This window comes from Acomys minous, assembly GCF_964271855.1.
Source record: "Acomys minous genome assembly, chromosome: 1".
NCBI lineage: Eukaryota > Metazoa > Chordata > Mammalia > Rodentia > Muridae > Acomys > Acomys minous.
In genome coordinates, this window is record NC_140483.1 from 96,157,415 (window position 1) to 96,174,786 (window position 17,372).

The following is a 17,372-nucleotide window of genomic DNA, read 5'->3' on the forward strand; positions in this document are numbered from 1 at the left end:
TCTTGGATGCCCTGCTTAACATCTCAGGCAAGGGATCTTCCTAATGCCTTCCACTCTCAACTATGGGTAATGGAGAGTCTCTAGACTGGCACATTTGGACGAAGAGCACCGACTCACCATAGCTGATGGATTTGTCTGTCTCTCTCGTTCTCGCCTAATCTCACTCTCAATAGATTCACGGATGGCCAGTTTACAAGCACGTTGGCAAATCTCTGTCAGATCAGCTCCAGAAAAGCCATTAGTCATCTTAGCCAGGAACTCCAAATCCACATCCTAAAGGAAGCAAAAGAACTACTTCAGCACTGTGCCTTCTTCAGCATCCAGACCTTTGGGCTACCCCTCTAAGCACATTTGCTCCTGCCTTTGCCACCCCATTTATTCTGTATTCCTCTATTGTCCACTCAATCCAGGAATCTAAGAATACTCCACATTAGCGTCATAGAAAAATCGGTATGGCTGACAACTCTGCACCTGCCTTGGCAACTGGGGACTTGCGCAGGTTGGCTTTTAGGATGGCAACACGGGACTTCTCATCAGGAAGTGGGATATAGATAAGCTGATCAAGGCGACCAGGTCTTAGGATGGCAGGGTCAATGATGTCAGGCCGGTTGGTGGCTCCAATAATAAACACATTTTTCTTTGTGGACATCCCGTCCATCTCTGTTAGGATCTGATTGATGACTCGGTCAGCAGCTCCACCACCATCTCCAATGTTACCTCCACGAGCCTTAGCAATCGAGTCTAACTCATCAAAGAAGAGGACACAGGGGGCAGCTTGTCGTGCCTGTAAGAGAGAGACCAACTCAAACGCTAACATAGCTACATTTCTCAAACTTTAGAAAGAAAACCAAGTAAGAAACAATGCCAACTATAAAATGCTGCCAGTAATAGGGTTTTTTACTTTAGAGACAGCCTCTTATCCCACTTGTCCCCAAACACATGAACATCAGTTGGCCTCTAATAGCTCGCTCACCTTGTCAAAAATTTCCCTGACATTGGCCTCAGACTCCCCAAACCACATGGTGAGCAGCTCAGGACCCTTGATGGAGATGAAGTTAGCCTGGCATTCATTAGCAATGGCTTTGGCCAGCAAGGTTTTCCCACAGCCAGGAGGTCCATAGAAAAGAACTCCTTTGGAAGGAGTCATGCCAAATTTGAGGAATTTGTCGGGATGTTCCACAGGATACTAGAAGAAAAGCAAACATCATTTAAGGGCAACCTCCATATTATAAATAAAATACTAATCAGAAGCATTATCATCTTTATGGTATACCCTATGGTCCAAGATCCAAGTTTTTAAAAGACAGGCTCTTATGCTGGCTAGACATAACAACTTCGCATACAAACTAAAGCTATCTAAAAGGAAGAAACCTTAATTGAGAAAATGCTTCCTTAAGATCTGGCTGTGAGGCATTTTCTTAACTAGTTATTGATGGGGAGGGTCCCACTCGTGGGTGGCTCCATCCCTGGGCAGGTGTTCCTGGGTTTTATAAAAAAGCAGGTTAGAGCCTGACATGGTGGCTCCCATGCACTCAAGAGGCAGAGGCATTCAATCTCTGTGAGTTCGAGGTCAGCCTGGTCTACAAACGGAGTTCCAGGACAGCCAAGGCTACACAGAGAAATCCTGTCTTGAAAACAGAAAGAAAGAGAGAAAGCAGGTTAAGGGAGCTGAAGGGATGGCTTAGAAGCTAAGAGCACTGACTGCTCTTCCAGAGGTCCTGAGTTCAATTCCCAACAACCACATGGTGGTTCACAACCATTTACAATGTGATCTGATGCCCTCTTCTGACATGTAGGTGCACGTGCAAATAGAACACTTATGTACATAAAATACATCTTAAAAAAAAAAAAGCAGGTGGAACAAGACATTAAGCAGCACTCCTCCATGGCCTCTACATTAGCTCCTGTCCCCAGGTTCCTGTGCTGTTTGAATTCCTCTCCCAGTTTCTTTTGATGTACAGAAATATGGAACCCTTGCCTCCTCAACTTGCTTTTTGATCATGGTGTTATCACAGCAATAGTAAGCCTAAGGCAGTTCCTTACTATTTTAAACTGCGGGCTTAAGTTTTTTTTGAGTCTGAAACCTAAAAGGTTAATTACATACTGAGGCAATGACCCACCATCCTAGAGTAAATTAGTCTACCTACCTGAACCAACTCCTGAAGCTCACGTTTGACATCCTCCAGGCCTCCAATGTCTTCCCAGGTTACTTGTGGCACCTCAACCACAGTTTCCCGAAGTGCTGACGGGTTGCTTTGACTCAAGGCCCACTAAAAGGGGAGTGTGAAAATGTGAGGCTGAAACTCGGGGAGTAGGGGTGGAGGAGAGGCACACAACAAAGTACACACTTTGGTTCCTAATTTGGGGATATGGGCCTTACCCGGAAGTCGTCCATAGTAACTGCCAGGGAATTCATGACCTCAGCATCAATGGTCTCATCCTCTAGGTCAATGAGGTCCATTTTCTTTCGGATGGCCTGTAGAGCAGCCTCTGAGCACAGAGCTGCCAAGTCAGCACCCACATGGCCATGGGTCTCATTGGCTACCTGTAAAGAGAAGATCTTGCTTACGCTCCTCAAGACCCAGCTGCAGGAGTCAGAGAGATTCCGGACTCCACCCATGATGACTCCTGTCTCTGATTCCTCCTGTTTCCTTAAAGGGGTACACTATAGCACATCTTTTACTGTCAGCGGTGCTAAATACCCAACCTGGATTTGGGAGCTGGAAATAAAGCTGCTCCAACAATTCACTTTACTTTAAACACAGCAACAACTAAGAAGCATATTCCTGCCCTGAAATCACAACACTCTCCATCTAGCTCTAAAATACTAAACATTTTGGCCAGCCATGACCACCACTCCACCTGTTCCAAGTCCACATCATCTGCCAGTTTCATGTTCTTGGTATGGATCTGAAGAATTTCCAAGCGTCCTGTAGCATCGGGGATTCCAATATCTACCTCTCTGTCAAAGCGACCTGTGGGACAATACAGGAACAGGAAATAGGGATAATTCCTGGTCCACAGAAGTTACTCAGTAACTTATTTAGAGTTAGCATTTAATGCCCCTCTCACTGCCTAGAACCCTTTCGGGCTTAGGCAAGCACAGAGAGGGGGTTACTCTAGAGGAGTGGTTCTCCATCTCTAGGTTTTGCTCCCTTTAGCTGTGGAACAACCTTTTCATATACCAAATATTTATATTATGACTCATAATGGTAGCAAAATTACAGTTACGAAGTAGCAACAAAAATAGTTTTTATGGTTGAGGGCTACCACAACATGAGGAACTATATTAAAGGATCACAGCATTAACAAGATTTGAGGACCACTGATTGAGAGGGGACACAGAACGGAATAAAAGACCTTAGGTCCTGTCATGTCAAAGAGCTTAAAGAAACGCTGAGGAGTGAATAACTTAGATCAAAGACAGAGGTGAGATAAGAAAATCAAACCCAACACAACTATAGTATACCAAGAACTAAGAACAAGTTGGGCTGAGCAGCGATGGCACACATCTTTAATCCCAGCACTCAGAAGGCAGAGGCAGGAGAATCCCTGAGTTTGAGGCTAGCCCGGTATACAGAGTTACAGGATAAGGCAGGGTTACACAGAGAAATCCAGTCTTGAAAACCCTCCCAAAAAAGATGGAAAGAATTTGAGGTCTTTACCGAATCGCCGTAGGGCAGGGTCAATGCTATTGGGTCTATTGGTTGCAGCCATAACTATCACATGTGCTCTCTGCTTCAGGCCATCCATGAGGGTCAACAACTGAGACACGATACGACGTTCCACTTCCCCGTGAGTCTGTGAAAACAGTATGTTTGGTTAGAAGCTAAGTGAGGACTTTTCATGCCCCTACCATCCCCTTAGGTAAGTTTCTACCTTCTCTCTTTTGGGTGCAATGGCATCAAGCTCATCAATGAAGATGATAGCAGGAGCATTCTTTTCAGCTTCCTCAAAAGCTTTACGAAGGTTGCTCTCAGACTCACCAGCCAATTTGCTCATGATCTCAGGACCTGAAAAGAAACAGAACAATGACCAGTGAGATGGTTCAACAGGTCAAGGTGCTTGTTGCCAACCCAATGACCTGAGTCATGGACCCAACACGGTAGAAAGAAGGAACTAATTCCCCCAAGTTGTCTTCAGTAAGTTTTTTGGTTTTTTTTTGTTTCTGAGGCAGGGTTTCTCTGTGTAGCCTTGGCTATCCTAGACTCTCTTTGTAGATCAGGCTGGCATTGAACTCATGGCGATCTGCCTGCCTCTTCCTGAGTACTGGGATTATAGGTGTGAACCATCATGCCCAGTAAAGTTATTTTTTAAGACAATGACAATGGCATGCATATTCCCACACTAAACAAGCACACCTATACACACAATAAAGCTAAAAATTAGACTGGAGAAGTGACTCAGTGGTTAAGAGCACTGGCTGTTCAGGCCCAGGTTCAACCTCAGCACCTACATGGTGGTTCACGGCATCCAGTAACTCCAGTTCTAGGGGACCTGATACTGTCCCTTTTGGCCTCCTCAGGCACCGAACACATATAGTGCGTAGACATCCAGACAAAACCCCAATAACTTTAAAATAATTTCTTTAGTTGGGCATGGTGGCACACACCTTTAATCTCAACACTCAGGGAGGCAGAGGCAGTCGGATCTCTGTGAGTTATTTTCTTTACATGCTTAAGGTGCAAATGGTTCCATAAAGGGCCCAGCTCAGAAACAGGTCTGGTCAGGCACAAGATAAATCAAGTTTCTTACCATTGATCAGGAAGAAGAAGGCTCCAGTTTCATTTGCCACAGCTCGGGCAATCAGGGTCTTCCCTGTCCCAGGAGGTCCATATAGCAAGATTCCCCTAGGAGGCTGAGGATATAGAGTGCAGTTGCGGTCAGGAGTTTACTTTCTCCCACTTCCACCCATCCTAAAGTAGCTTGACTAGGACACTAGTACGCATGAGAACGAGGGGGCTGATGCAATTAAGAAAAAACCTTTGGGGGCTAGAGAGATGGCTTAGCATTTAAGAGCACTGGCTGCTCTTCTATAAAACTCAGTTTGATTGTGGCTGACAACCAATCCTAAGTCCAGTTCCAGGGGATCTGATGCCTTCTTCTGGCCTCTGAACACTGAAAGCTCATGGTGCAGTCATACATAACAAATAACATGCATACACATAAAACATTCTTTAAACACCCTCTTTCCACATACACCTGTAGAGACATAAGATTATTTATCATGTATACAGTATTCTGCCTGTATGTATGTTTGCATGCCAGAAGAGGGCACCAGGTCTCACTATAGATGGTTATAAGCTTCGATGTGGGTGCTAGGAACTGAACTCAGGTCCTCTGGAAAAGCAGCCAGTGCCCTTAACTTGAGCTATCTCTCCAGCTCCATATAAAATAATTTTAAAAAGAACAAACAAGCCTTTGAGACATATTTAGAAGCCAGGGATGGTGGCACATGCCTTTAATCTCAGCATTTAAGAGGCAGAGGCAGGTGGATTTCTGTGAGTTCAAGGCCACCCTGGTCTAGAGCCAGGGCTACACAGAGAAAAACCCTGTCTCTGAAAAAAAACAAACAAAAAAGGAAACACATTTAGAATCCCAGCTGAGGAGGGTAAGGTAGAAGGATTGCAGGCTTCAGGCCTGACTAGATAGACTACAATGGGAACAAAGAGGCAGATGTGGTTGCACACATCTTTAATCCCAGCACTCAAGGAGAGGCAGGCAGATCTGAGTTGGAAGCTAACCTGGTCTACATACTGAGTTCCAGGATAGCCAGGGATACATCCCCCTGCAGCTCCAAAGCAAGCAAACAAACCACAAATGAGTTTTGTTTTGTTTTTTGAGACAGGGTTTCTCTGTGTAGCTGTCCTGGCTTGTCTTGTCTTGGGACTCACTTTGTAGACCAGGCTGGCCTCGAACTCACAGCGATCCACCTACCTCTGCCTCTAGAGTGCTGGGATTACAGGCATGCATCCCCACAAACAGGTACCTGGCCTTTTGTTTTTGTTTTAATTTAATCCTCATGTGCCTACCATGTAAAGATAGTGAAAAGTAAGTTACACCAAGGGCTCAATTTTTGACAAAGCTGTATCCAAAACATTTACTAAAGCAGGGTCTGTTTTTTACTGTTGGAGACTTTCACTCAAGTGTTGACAATCTTTTAGGACAGTAGTTCTCAATCTGTGGGTCATGACCACTGGACAACACACACTTCCAGTGGTGTTAGGAACCCCCAACCATTAATTTTCGTTGCTACTTCATAGCTACAATTTTGCTATTGAGCAGTCTCAGTTCCTAAGACCATTAAAATAGTTGTTTTCTACTAGTGGCAACCCACAGGTTCAGAACTAGATTTAACATCAGATTAAAATTTCTTTTTTATTTTTGTTTTTCAAAACAGGATTTCTTTGTGTAACCTTGGCTGTCCTGGAACTATCTCTGTAGACCATGGCTGGCCTCAAACTCTGCATCTTAATTGCTGGGATTGAAGGCATGTTACCAAAACTGATTGATTAAAACCAACTAGAACTCTTCCTCTGAAACTGCCCACTTGTATGCTTACTAAACAAACTACTCATTTCACCTTCAGTGTATTCTATTACATAAAAAAAGGTCAGAAAACTATATTCTAGGCAGGCAGTTCTCAAATGTTTAAAATCAGGACCCTAATATTACATAAATTCCCTTCTTTTTTTGAGTAATGGTCTACAAAGACTAGTAAACTTACAGTTAAATTTTTAATAGGGCCCATAAGAAAAGAACTGTTATTTTAAATATATTAAATGTGTATGTGTGTATACATATATGATAATCAATAGCTCTAATGAATTTGGAGCATTCTGTAAACCTAAAACTACTGCCTTTTTAAGCCATTTATGGAACCAGTTACACACCACTGATAAGACACTTTAAGCACCATCTTGGACTCCCCACAGAACTTAGAATACTCACCTTCACACCAATTGCCTTAAAGAGCGCCGGATGTCTCAGCGGCAGTTCCACCATTTCCTTTATCTGGGCTAGCTGCTTCCTGCAGCCCCCAATGTCATCATAGCCTACTTCATTCAGAGACTCCTCCTCATCCTGCATGTGGAGGGCGCAAAGAACAAACCAACAAAAACAGGAATAGTTTTGTCAGCAAAAATACAAGTTTTTCAAACCCTCCCACTATTTGGTGTGGGAAAAATATGCTGTATGAGAAGATTCTCTTCTACGGGGATCTCATCTTAAGCCAGGTAGAGTGGCACATACCTGTAATCTCTGCACTTGGAAGGAGAGGAAGAAAGACTGAATTTGAGGCCAGCCCAGGCCACAGTGAGTGAATTCCAGGGACAGGGGGATGACAACAATACCCAAACTGTCCCTTTTTACAATCGTAGTCTTATAAGGGATCCTTAAAAAAAATTAAAGCTGATCTACACATGACTGGGCCCATCAACACCCCTATCTTGAATTAAAGCTGATCTACATATGACTGGGCCCATCAGCACCCCTATCTTGAATGGGTGGGGTGAGAGGAGCTATAGGAACTAACAGCTGCTAGAAGACAGAATCATTTCTTGGTTTTGTTTTATCTTTTTGAGACAGGGTATCTCTGTGTGGCCTTGGCTGTCCTGAACTCACTTTGTAGACCAGGCTGGCCTCAAACTCATAGTGATCCGCCTGCCTCTGCCTCCCGAGTGCTGGGATTAAAGGCGTGCGCCAGCACGCCCAGCCAGTATCATTTCTTTATGGTATAGCCACAGGTAAGCTGTAGCTGTTCAATAACCCACCCACAGCCATGATCAACTCTAAACACATTCAGTGGGCTAGAGACAGACAGACACAGACACACACACACAAGGGGGGTGGGGGAGGGGGGAGAGAAGGAAGAAAGTGGATAGGAAAAGGAGATGAAAGAAGTAATGACAAGGAATAATATGATCAAATACAGCCAGGTAGGTGCTGAGAATTGAACCCAGGTCCCCTGGAAGAGCATCCAATGCTCTTAACCACCAAGTCACAGACCACTTATATTTTTTTGAGACAGGATCTCACTTCATAGACCATCGTCCTGGACTTAAACTTAGAGCAATACTCCCACCTCCACCTCCTAAGCATTAGGATTACTGGCACTCAGTGCCCATCATTTACATCTTTTAGACTTTCTCTCAAAATCATAGCACTGCATTCTTTTCTTCCATAAGGCCATCTAATTCTAAAAGCATTCAGCTTGACAACCACCACTAATGCCACCTGAGTGGTAATGAAATTGGGAGATGAGGATGTGTTTCATTGTAGAACTTGCCTAACATGTGCGAGGTCCTAGGTACAATTCCCCAGCACCACAAATAGAAAAAAAGTAAAACCGGGAGCAGGGATTAGGGAGTAACTCACCTCTCGCTTGATTGGCTCCCCTTCACAGTGGATCACTGTGTCTGGAGCAACAATACAGTAGGGGCTGGGATCTGTCTCTACTACTTTGAACTCCACAGCACGCATCCCACCCCGGACAAGGAAAATATCTCCTATAATACAAAGCAATACAAATACAATTAGAAGGGTACAGTACAAGGCCAAGTAAAGAGGCTGGAGAGATGGCTCAGCAGTTAAAAGCACTGTTTGCTCTTCCAGAGGACCTGGATTCAATTCCCAGCACCCAAATGGCAGTTCTCAACTGTCTATAACTTCGGTTCCAAGGACCTGACACCCCCACAGATATAAATCCAAATGAAACACCAATGCACATAAAATAGGTAAAAATTTAAAATGAGTGTAACAAGACCAAGTGAAAATTCTTCACCAGACCTCCATGGCTTAGTAGGCATCACTTACACTTTCCTTCCCTATACCAGGCAACAGTAAAACTCTGTATTACATTCTTTACTGCTCAAGACTAGTATACACAAATGAAATGACAAAAGCCCTGTTTAACGTTTAGGGCGTAGACAGCCTAAGGTTTCACTACAACTGATAATGGTAGAGCTGTACAGTTTCAATGAACAGCAAAAGCAGATCATCCTTCAGGGATACATGAGAACTGCCTACAATACTGGTGCTCAGAAGGGAGGTAAGAGAGCAGACAACTGAATGTGCGTGCAGGATACACATATGCATACTCATACATATGTAAATAACACGCAACTGTTTACTCAAGTAACAACCATTCCTAAACTCAGTTTCTCTCACCTTTCCGGATGGGCCGATAAGCTTCCAGGAAGTACGGCTTAAGGTATACCTCAAAGAGATTGCCAGTGATGCCTTCCACCGTGTCATCGATGGGTAGCACATGGATGCGTTTGCCGTACTTTACATCTGGGCATGGCTGGATGCTGAGGATGACAAGCAGACTCCACATTACCAACCACACTGCAGCCCCAAGCACTGGGTGTCCGAAAGGGCCTGGCACAGAAAGCTGATGGCAAGCGAAAGAGAAAAGGCAGGGATGGCCTTAGGTGAAGAGAGGAAGGAAGCAGGGTGGGGGAAAGGGAGCAGCCAAGCAGACTAAGACAGGTCACAGTCATGAGATAACAGAAGTCCAATCATCACTAAGCCAAAATTGAGAGTATGCGGAAGCCCCCATGTGTACCACTCTACCACTGGAGTCTTCAATACAGGATACTCAAGAATGATAATCCTAGCAAATACTGACCATCTCCCACCTCTCCAGAAAGTGCTGAGATTACTGGGATATAGGTATGTGCCACCATGTCTAGCTTTCTAGCTAATGTTGACATCCCAGTATTATAGGGGGAGGGGCAAGGCTTGGCAAGTCAATAAAAAATTGTGATGCCAGTGAAAGACAAGAAAAACTAATCTCAACCACAAGATCAAAACACTACAAGAAAGTAATGCTCCTGGCCAGGTAAATGGAGTTTGTGGAAGCCTCGGACCTAAGTCACTCACACTGTGGCAATCCTAGATCTAGTTATAACTATGTCCCCTCTCCCAGGTTACTTATCTTTTTTGGCTTTTCTTTCCCTTTTGGAAGACAGGGTCTCATTATATAGACCATGTTAGCCTGCACTCATGTACCCACCTGTGTCTGTCTCCCAAGTGCTGAAATTAAAAGTACATATGCACCACCAAGCCCGGCCTAGCCTCACTCATTTCAAAAGAATTCCTTCCTACTCACATTTCCACGTTATTTCAGCACTACCACAAGCTATTAAACAGCCACAATAGTAAAAGCAGTAGATACTCTGTAGAAATGTCTGTATTATCATTTATTAAGTATACATCCTCATATGATGCCTCCAACCCAAAGTATGAGGGAATTATACCTCTCCAGTCAAAAAAAGAAAAGGAAAACAACAAGAAAAAAAGCCATGGAAATGCTGATTTGCCCTACAGATCATGCAGAGGTAGTTTGTTTGTTTTTGTTCTGAGACAGGGTTTCTCTGTATAGACTTGGCTGTCTTGGACTCACTTCGTAGACCAGGATGGCCGCCAACTCACAGTAAGGCATCTGCCTCTGCCTCCTTGAGTGATGGGATTAAAGGTGTGCGCCACCACTGCCCAGCCCCAGATTTTTAAAGTCTAGAACTCTGAAAACCTGAGTCTTCCCATGACCAGGGTGGACTTCCTACATCAGCAGCTGGCAAAGACTGCATCCTCGCTGTAATGCAGGCTATGATGTCTACAAGGAAGACCCCATCCCCCACCCTCATACGCACCTGATGACATCCCCTAGGCGAACACGGAGGTTATTCCGAACAACTCTATTCATTCGAATCTTCTCATCAGAACACGTGTCATCAGAAAGCACAATGCACACAGCTTCCCGTCTCTTCTTTCCTTTTAGCAATACTGTGTCACCTCGGAACAACTGCAGTTCATCCATCTTGGGCTTAAAACAAAGTTAAGGACTTTGGGTCACTGAAAGTAAAAGAAGCCCTCTAGGCTAGAATTCCCTACAAACCCCACTTTTATCTGCCACTGCAAGGAAAATGACAAAAGAAAGCTGGAGAGACCTCTCTAGTTAAATGCAGTAAAGACTGGACTATATACCCAACATACCTGAGACAAGGACACCACACTGTTATCTTCATTGATGGCTTCATCAACAATTAACCGGTTGGGACGGTTCTTCTGTTTGAGAATGGCTGTTGATAAATCATCACCTTTTGAACTAGAAGGAAAAACAATGAGGTCAGGCCTAACAGATACTAAGCCCCATCAATCTCTAAATTTCACTTAGGCAAGAAAGAAGGGATAGATGAAGCTTAAAAGCACAGATAAAAGAAATCCAGTCAAGTTATTGAGGAACTTAGTCAGCATTTACTTCATTCCTATTTCAGTATCTTAGCATTTTGAGTGCTGCTGTTCTGTTAGGCCCCAAGGGATCCTATCCCAAGGTCAGGAAACTGGCCAAAGAATATTAAAAGACATTACAGAAGGCTCAACAGAGACCAATAGAAAAATGTCTTAGACTATAGAGAACAGGAGCTCTACAGTCAAATCAGTTAGGTCTAAATTCCAACTCTGGCAATGCTTAGCTGTGATCTCACTAAGTTAGTTGGCCTCTCTGGACTTTGACTTTCTCATCTGTAAAATGGAGACTGTAACAACCTACAAGGTTGAGATTAAAAAATTTAAATGCTTTCATAACGCCTGGCACATGGTCACTATGATTAATTACAGAGCTTTGAAAAAGTTATCTCACTGCTTGCCTTCCAAGGGAATGAAGTGAGCCAGACAAGGCTTAGAGTGGTCACGTTCCTCCAAACCAATTTTTATCACTATCCTCCTCGAAAAAATAAACCTGATGAATCCAAGAGTATTTCCTAGTACAAGAACACCAAGCACAAAACAAAAAATTACAACAAAAAGTAATACACAACAGTATAAAAATACTTCAGAAAGAGGATCTAACTCAAAAGGAGCTTCCTGGCATTTCTGCAAAAGCACATGATTATTATTAATTCAGAAACAAAAATCAAGAAATTTTGAAAAGTGGGAAAACTCAAATTTTCTCACTTAAATGAAGAAACTAAGTTGCTTCCTAAAGTTTATTGCCATGCATTAATTACATGCTTGGTTGTTTTCACTGACATCTCATTCCCTGCACATGCTTTTAGATTAACCCTCGTCCTCTGTCCCTCTCCCACTGGTCCCCTTCCTCTTCCTAGCAACTGCCCTTCTTTCATGATTCTGTGTGTGTGATCCAGTTAGTTTAAGAACTTATATAATGAGGAGTTATTTACAGGAACAACTTATCAGCAGCTAAACTACTTTTGGAAATGTGTCCCTTTACCTCAGCAAACAGTTGCTGGTAATGCCTAAGGGACTGGTAGGGCTTTTTGGGCCCCTCCTCCAAACAACTAATTTTCTAGAAGCTGGTGTTTGTTAGTCACTAGACAGTGATACTAATTTCCTTACGTCTGTTGACTCTTATACTATGACACTTGCCCTCTCCTTCCACCATGTGTTCAATGGATTGGATGTACACTGTCAGGTCTGGCAGCAGGTCCCTTTACCTACCAGGCCATCTCTCTGCAACCTATGTTGTAACTAGCTCATTGTCAGCCTTCACTCACTAGATTGAGTGGACTCTCCCTGTGAAAAGTTACATCTGGCCAGGCACAGTGGTGCAAGCCTTTATCTCAGCATTTGGGAGGCAGAGGCAGGAAGGTATCTGTGGTTTTGAAGCCAGATTGGTCTACAGAGTTCCAGGCCAGGGATATCCTATCTCAACAAAAAGAAACAAAGGCTTTCTTCCAAGGTTTGAGAAACATGAGTATCAGGAGAAACACGGGTCAAACAATGGAAAAAGCAAATGTGGAGAAAAAAACTATTTCTTTGACAAATTAATGAAAACCAAACATAATGTAGTTCATGCCTGTATGTCAGCAATCGGCAGAAAGTTCCAGACCAGCCTGAGCTGTATATCAAGACTTGTTTCAACAATAGTAGTAATCATAAATGGGTATCTACAAAGCACATTATTCTAGGAGCTGAGATGAGACAGCAAAACCAAACAAAAATGCACTGCCACTGGAAACATCTTACCCTGACTTACAGATTATTTTGCTGACTTTTTGTTGTTCAATGAAGGGTCTTGCTATCTATAGCCCTGCCTGGCTATATAAACCAAGATGACCTTGAACTGGTAGCAACTCTCCTGTCTCTGCCTCCTGATTACAGTCACAGGCATGCATTACTACACTCAGCTACGTTACCATTACTTTAGATAACTAGTTTCCCAGAGTTGTTTCCTTAGCTGTAACTTGCCTCCTTCATTCACTCTGGCCACAATGTCGTTGAAATCCCAAAAATAAATGTTTGTAAATCCTCCAAAGGTTTTACTTCCCCCATGTATCAAAATGCCTTCCCCCAACTGGGAATGCAGGCCTTTAGTCCCAGAAGCAAGCAGATCTCTCAGTTTAAGGCCAGCCTGGCCTACAGAGTGAGTCTAGGACAGCTACACAGAGAAACCGTGTGTGTGTGCGTGTGTGTGTAACAAACAAACAAAAACACAAAACCAAAGAAAGCCTTCCCCCAGAGGTCACCCATGGTCTTGTGCAGTGCCTCAAGTTACCACTTGGTATTTATTCTCAAAACTGCATTTCAGGGCAAACTCCAATTTGCCTACCAGTCCAGACCCTGGCTCTAGAGATGTGTGTGGAAGGCCCTTAATGGCCTATAATCCTCCAAGTACCCTAGAGATCAGCACTAGTATTCTCCAAACCAACTGAGGGCGTATATGGTTAGTTTTAGAGAAATCTCCTATCATCTGCAGGACTCAGGTCCTCTCCAGAACTTAAGACCACAAAAGGGAACTTGGAAATTCAGGAAAGAACCACCCAGATGACCTTAAGGTAGAAACTGCTTATGATACCAGATTTCAGGAATTTTAAAATTTCTAGATGTATGTCAATCATACTGTGCAGAATTCCTGAAAACTCATTATTTGGGAGATAGTGGCAGCAAAACCACAAGTTCTAAAATAGCACTGAATACATGGCTGAGTCTGAGGCCAGTTTGAGACCCTAGTCTCAAAAATGAAATACTAGGCAGTGGTAGCACACGCCTTCATTTCCAGCACTAGTGAGCCAGAGGCAGGCAGGTCTCGGTTTCTGAGGTCAGCTTGGTCTACAGAGTGAATTCCAGGACAGCCAAGGCTACACAGAGAAACCCTGTCTCAGAAAACAAAAACATAAATTTAACTTTAAAAGCTTATTTTGAGCCGGGCGTGGTGGCACACGCCTTTAATCCCAGCACTCGGGAGGCAGAGGCAGGCGGATCACTGTGAGTTCGAGGCCAGCCTGGTCTACAAAGCGAGTCCAGGACAGCCAAGGCTACACAGAGAAACCCTGTCTCAAAAAATCAAAACAAAACCAAAAACAAAACAACAACAAAAAAAAGTATTTTGTTTTTTTGAGACAAGACTAACCTAGAACTTGCCTTTTCTGCCTTTCTTTCAAGAGCTGGGATCAAAAGTGTGCACCATCCCATCCACCCTGGCTATTTAAAGTATTACTACTTCTTTTAACTAAACAACTGAGTGATTACTACATCCCAAGGAAATGAAACTTAAAAACACCTCAAAACATCGAGATGTGTAAAAATAGTTTCTTACACTTGCTCGGCTTTTGTTTTTCTTTCCCCTTTTGTATGGGAAACTCTAGTTTTTAAATTGAATGGGTTGAGGTGGCTAGGTTTTACTTGATGCTTTCCTGAGAGAGATGAAGTTGAGACCATAAAGTCCAAAGGCCCAGAAAAATCTCTTAACGTAGGTGCTTGTGGAAGAGATGTATTTTGAAGAGTTAAGCCAACTCTAACCTGCAAGTTCTGAAAGTCAGAAATACAGAAAGCAAAACAAAACCAATGTGACTTCAACTTCAGTATCTTAAAACAGGAAAAAAAAAAAAACAACCAAACCACGTCCTTTATGGACATCCCTAACCATAGTAAAAACAAACAAAAAATAGCGAAACAGCAAAAACTAGGTAAAGCTTCCTGGTATTTACAACAAGCCTAGCGTGGTGGTGGTGGTGGTGGGGGAATTGCCATTTGAAGAAAGGCTCGACCAGCCCTCTCCCTAACAGCCCCTCACTACCCAGGGTGCCAAAGACGCCAACCCAGGCTCCATCCACCAAGACCGGCCTGGGTTTCCACTCCTCCACCACCCACCCAGGTCGCCCGGCCCGGCCCTCCCTGGAGTCTCCGCACTCCTGAGGCCTTCACGTGGCCTCAAGTCCACGCCCACAGGGCCCAGCCGGGGCCTCGGGCTCGCAGTGTTTTCTCGGGCTCCTCGGTGGTGGTGGTGGGGGAGGCTTCCGCGTGTGCTCGGACAAATGGTCGACCCGTGCGTGTCCCTGCGCCAAAGGTTCCGCGCGGAAAGTGTGGATCCCCCCCTAACCCCCAGCCCCGGCCCCGCGCCAAAGGCCTAACAAGTAGGCCGGGGCCCGCCGTGCCGGGCGGGGAGAGCCGCTCGGGCCGGCCGGGGCCTGCATGACACAGCAGCACCATCTTGCCCAAGACTCCGGACCCGGGCCCGGCCTAGGGGGCGCGCGGGTGCACGGCCCGGCCCGAGGCCCTCACTCGCCCCTGTGCCTCTCTCTATCCCTTCCGTGTCCTCTCCCTCCCGGGGCCTAGCTTCACTCAGACGCCGCCCGGCCCCGGGGCCTAAGCCAGCGGCGGCGGAGCCCACGGTGCGCACCGCCACCCCGCGCCCCGCTCCCGCTCCTCGCCGCCGCCGCCGCCCCCCGTGGCCCGGCGTGCACGCGCTCACACTTACTCGGCTCCGGAGGCCATGGCGCGCGCCTCTCCCGGTCGGCGGCTGTGGCGGCCCGAGGGTAACGGCTACGAGAGTGGCAGGCGACCAGGACTAGGCCCGGGGCTTGACTCTCACTCAGGCGGAGGAGCAACGGCAGTGACAAAGCCCCCTCGGGCGGGCTTCCCCTCTCGCTTCCTCCCAGCGGCACCGGGGACGGCGGGCGAGCGGGCGGGCGGGCGGGCGACGCTAGCTCCTGATCCGCGAGGAGGGCGGCAGCGGCGGCGGCTGCAAACGCTTCTTCGCTGAGACTGAGCCGAGAAGAGCCGAATCATCGGAAGGAAAGCCGCCCTCGTCCCAGCCAATCAGCGCCCGCCTTGGGCACTCGGGCCCGCCCCTCTGCGCCTCTCCCCAGCAACCCGCGGGCCGTGGCCAATCGGAAAATTCGTTTACGGCCTGGCCCCGCCCCAAGGCTGCAACACGCCTAGTAACGCCACGCCAATTGGCCGCGGCGCTACGCTTCCTCGACGCATTGGGATGCTTGGCCAATCGGCGAAGGCAACAGGCCAGACCACTGGTAAAAGGAGCCTTTAAAACCCCGGGGCTTGGCCTCTCCTACTTGGCTCCAGCTGATTGGCTCCTGAGTTTATAAGCAGCTGGAAGGACCTGGCACAATAGCTCGAACCCTTATTAGTTTAGTCGGGTTGTAGTGAAAACCCACATAGTCCATTTCTCACCAATCCTAGGGATCCTCTTCACCACCACACTAAAAACCCTTCGTGGCTCCTTTAAAATACTGGCTCCCACGAAGGGCGTGGGTGATGGATGGGTTGGGTCTGTAATTCTAGAAGCAGAGGCCGGAGGACTATTAGATGGGTCGGCTGTAGTGGCGCATATCAACAAATCTAGTCTCAAAACAGCATTTAAAAAGTGAAATTTAAAGGCGGTGTGCTAGCACATGCTTTTAATCTCGGCACTTGAGAGGCAGAGGCAGGCTGAGGTTTAAGTCAGCCTGGTCTGTTATAAAGTTAGAGCCAGCCAGGGATACAAAGTGATAGACCCTGTCTCAAAATTAAGTTAATAAAGCAAATAAAATGTTAAAACAAACAAAAAATAGCTAGGTATGGTGGGGGTACACCCTAGATCTCAGTACCCCAGAGGCTAAAGGCTAAAGATTGAGAGTTGGAAGCCAGTTAGTGATGCATAGCTAGACTCGGTCTACAAAAAACCCACTAACTCTAGCCACCCCCTTCTCTGGACCCCTAGTCCTGACTCAGCACCCTAGCCTCCCCCCCACAGGGTTTCTCTGTGTAGCCTTGGCTGTCCTGGACTCACTTCGTGGAACAGGCCACGCCAGCTCTTAACCCACTCTATTGCTGCTGCACTCTCCTCTAATCACACACGTTTTAGTTTCTCGGGCTTTGGGAGTACATGCTCCTTACCGTCATGTATAAATATTTCTCTGAGGACAGAGAACACTTAGGTTCAAGGTCAAGGACAACTGCAGAACACACAAGTCCAGCAGTGCCCAACAGCAAGAAAATCAACCATGTGCTTAAGATCCTTCAGCCCCACTCCCCAAAATAACTGGCTCTCATTACAGTCAAAAGCCTGTTAGCTCAGGGTGGCATCCTGACTCCCTTTACCCTTCATCTCCTACCCAGACTGACCCGAT

The 17,372-nt window shown here is 45.7% G+C and overlaps 1 protein-coding gene across 1 annotated transcript in view; it reads right to left on the minus strand.

Annotated features, from left to right (window-relative positions):
* VCP (valosin containing protein) overlaps nucleotides 1-16,024 on the minus strand; it is an 18,699-nt gene extending 2,675 nt beyond the window's left edge. The window contains exons 1-15 of the mRNA XM_084793159.1: nucleotides 15,722-16,024; nucleotides 10,999-11,110; nucleotides 10,656-10,828; nucleotides 9,169-9,311; nucleotides 8,377-8,507; nucleotides 6,952-7,083; nucleotides 4,756-4,858; nucleotides 3,880-4,013; nucleotides 3,666-3,801; nucleotides 2,863-2,975; nucleotides 2,381-2,545; nucleotides 2,148-2,270; nucleotides 974-1,186; nucleotides 476-784; nucleotides 118-273 (exon numbers count right to left, since the gene is read on the minus strand). Coding sequence (XP_084649285.1) covers nucleotides 118-273; nucleotides 476-784; nucleotides 974-1,186; nucleotides 2,148-2,270; nucleotides 2,381-2,545; nucleotides 2,863-2,975; nucleotides 3,666-3,801; nucleotides 3,880-4,013; nucleotides 4,756-4,858; nucleotides 6,952-7,083; nucleotides 8,377-8,507; nucleotides 9,169-9,311; nucleotides 10,656-10,828; nucleotides 10,999-11,110; nucleotides 15,722-15,738 — 2,160 coding nt within the window. The 5' untranslated portion in view covers nucleotides 15,739-16,024. The remainder of the gene's footprint in view (nucleotides 1-117; nucleotides 274-475; nucleotides 785-973; nucleotides 1,187-2,147; nucleotides 2,271-2,380; nucleotides 2,546-2,862; nucleotides 2,976-3,665; nucleotides 3,802-3,879; nucleotides 4,014-4,755; nucleotides 4,859-6,951; nucleotides 7,084-8,376; nucleotides 8,508-9,168; nucleotides 9,312-10,655; nucleotides 10,829-10,998; nucleotides 11,111-15,721) is intronic.
* Between the last annotated feature and the right edge of the window lie 1,348 nt (nucleotides 16,025-17,372).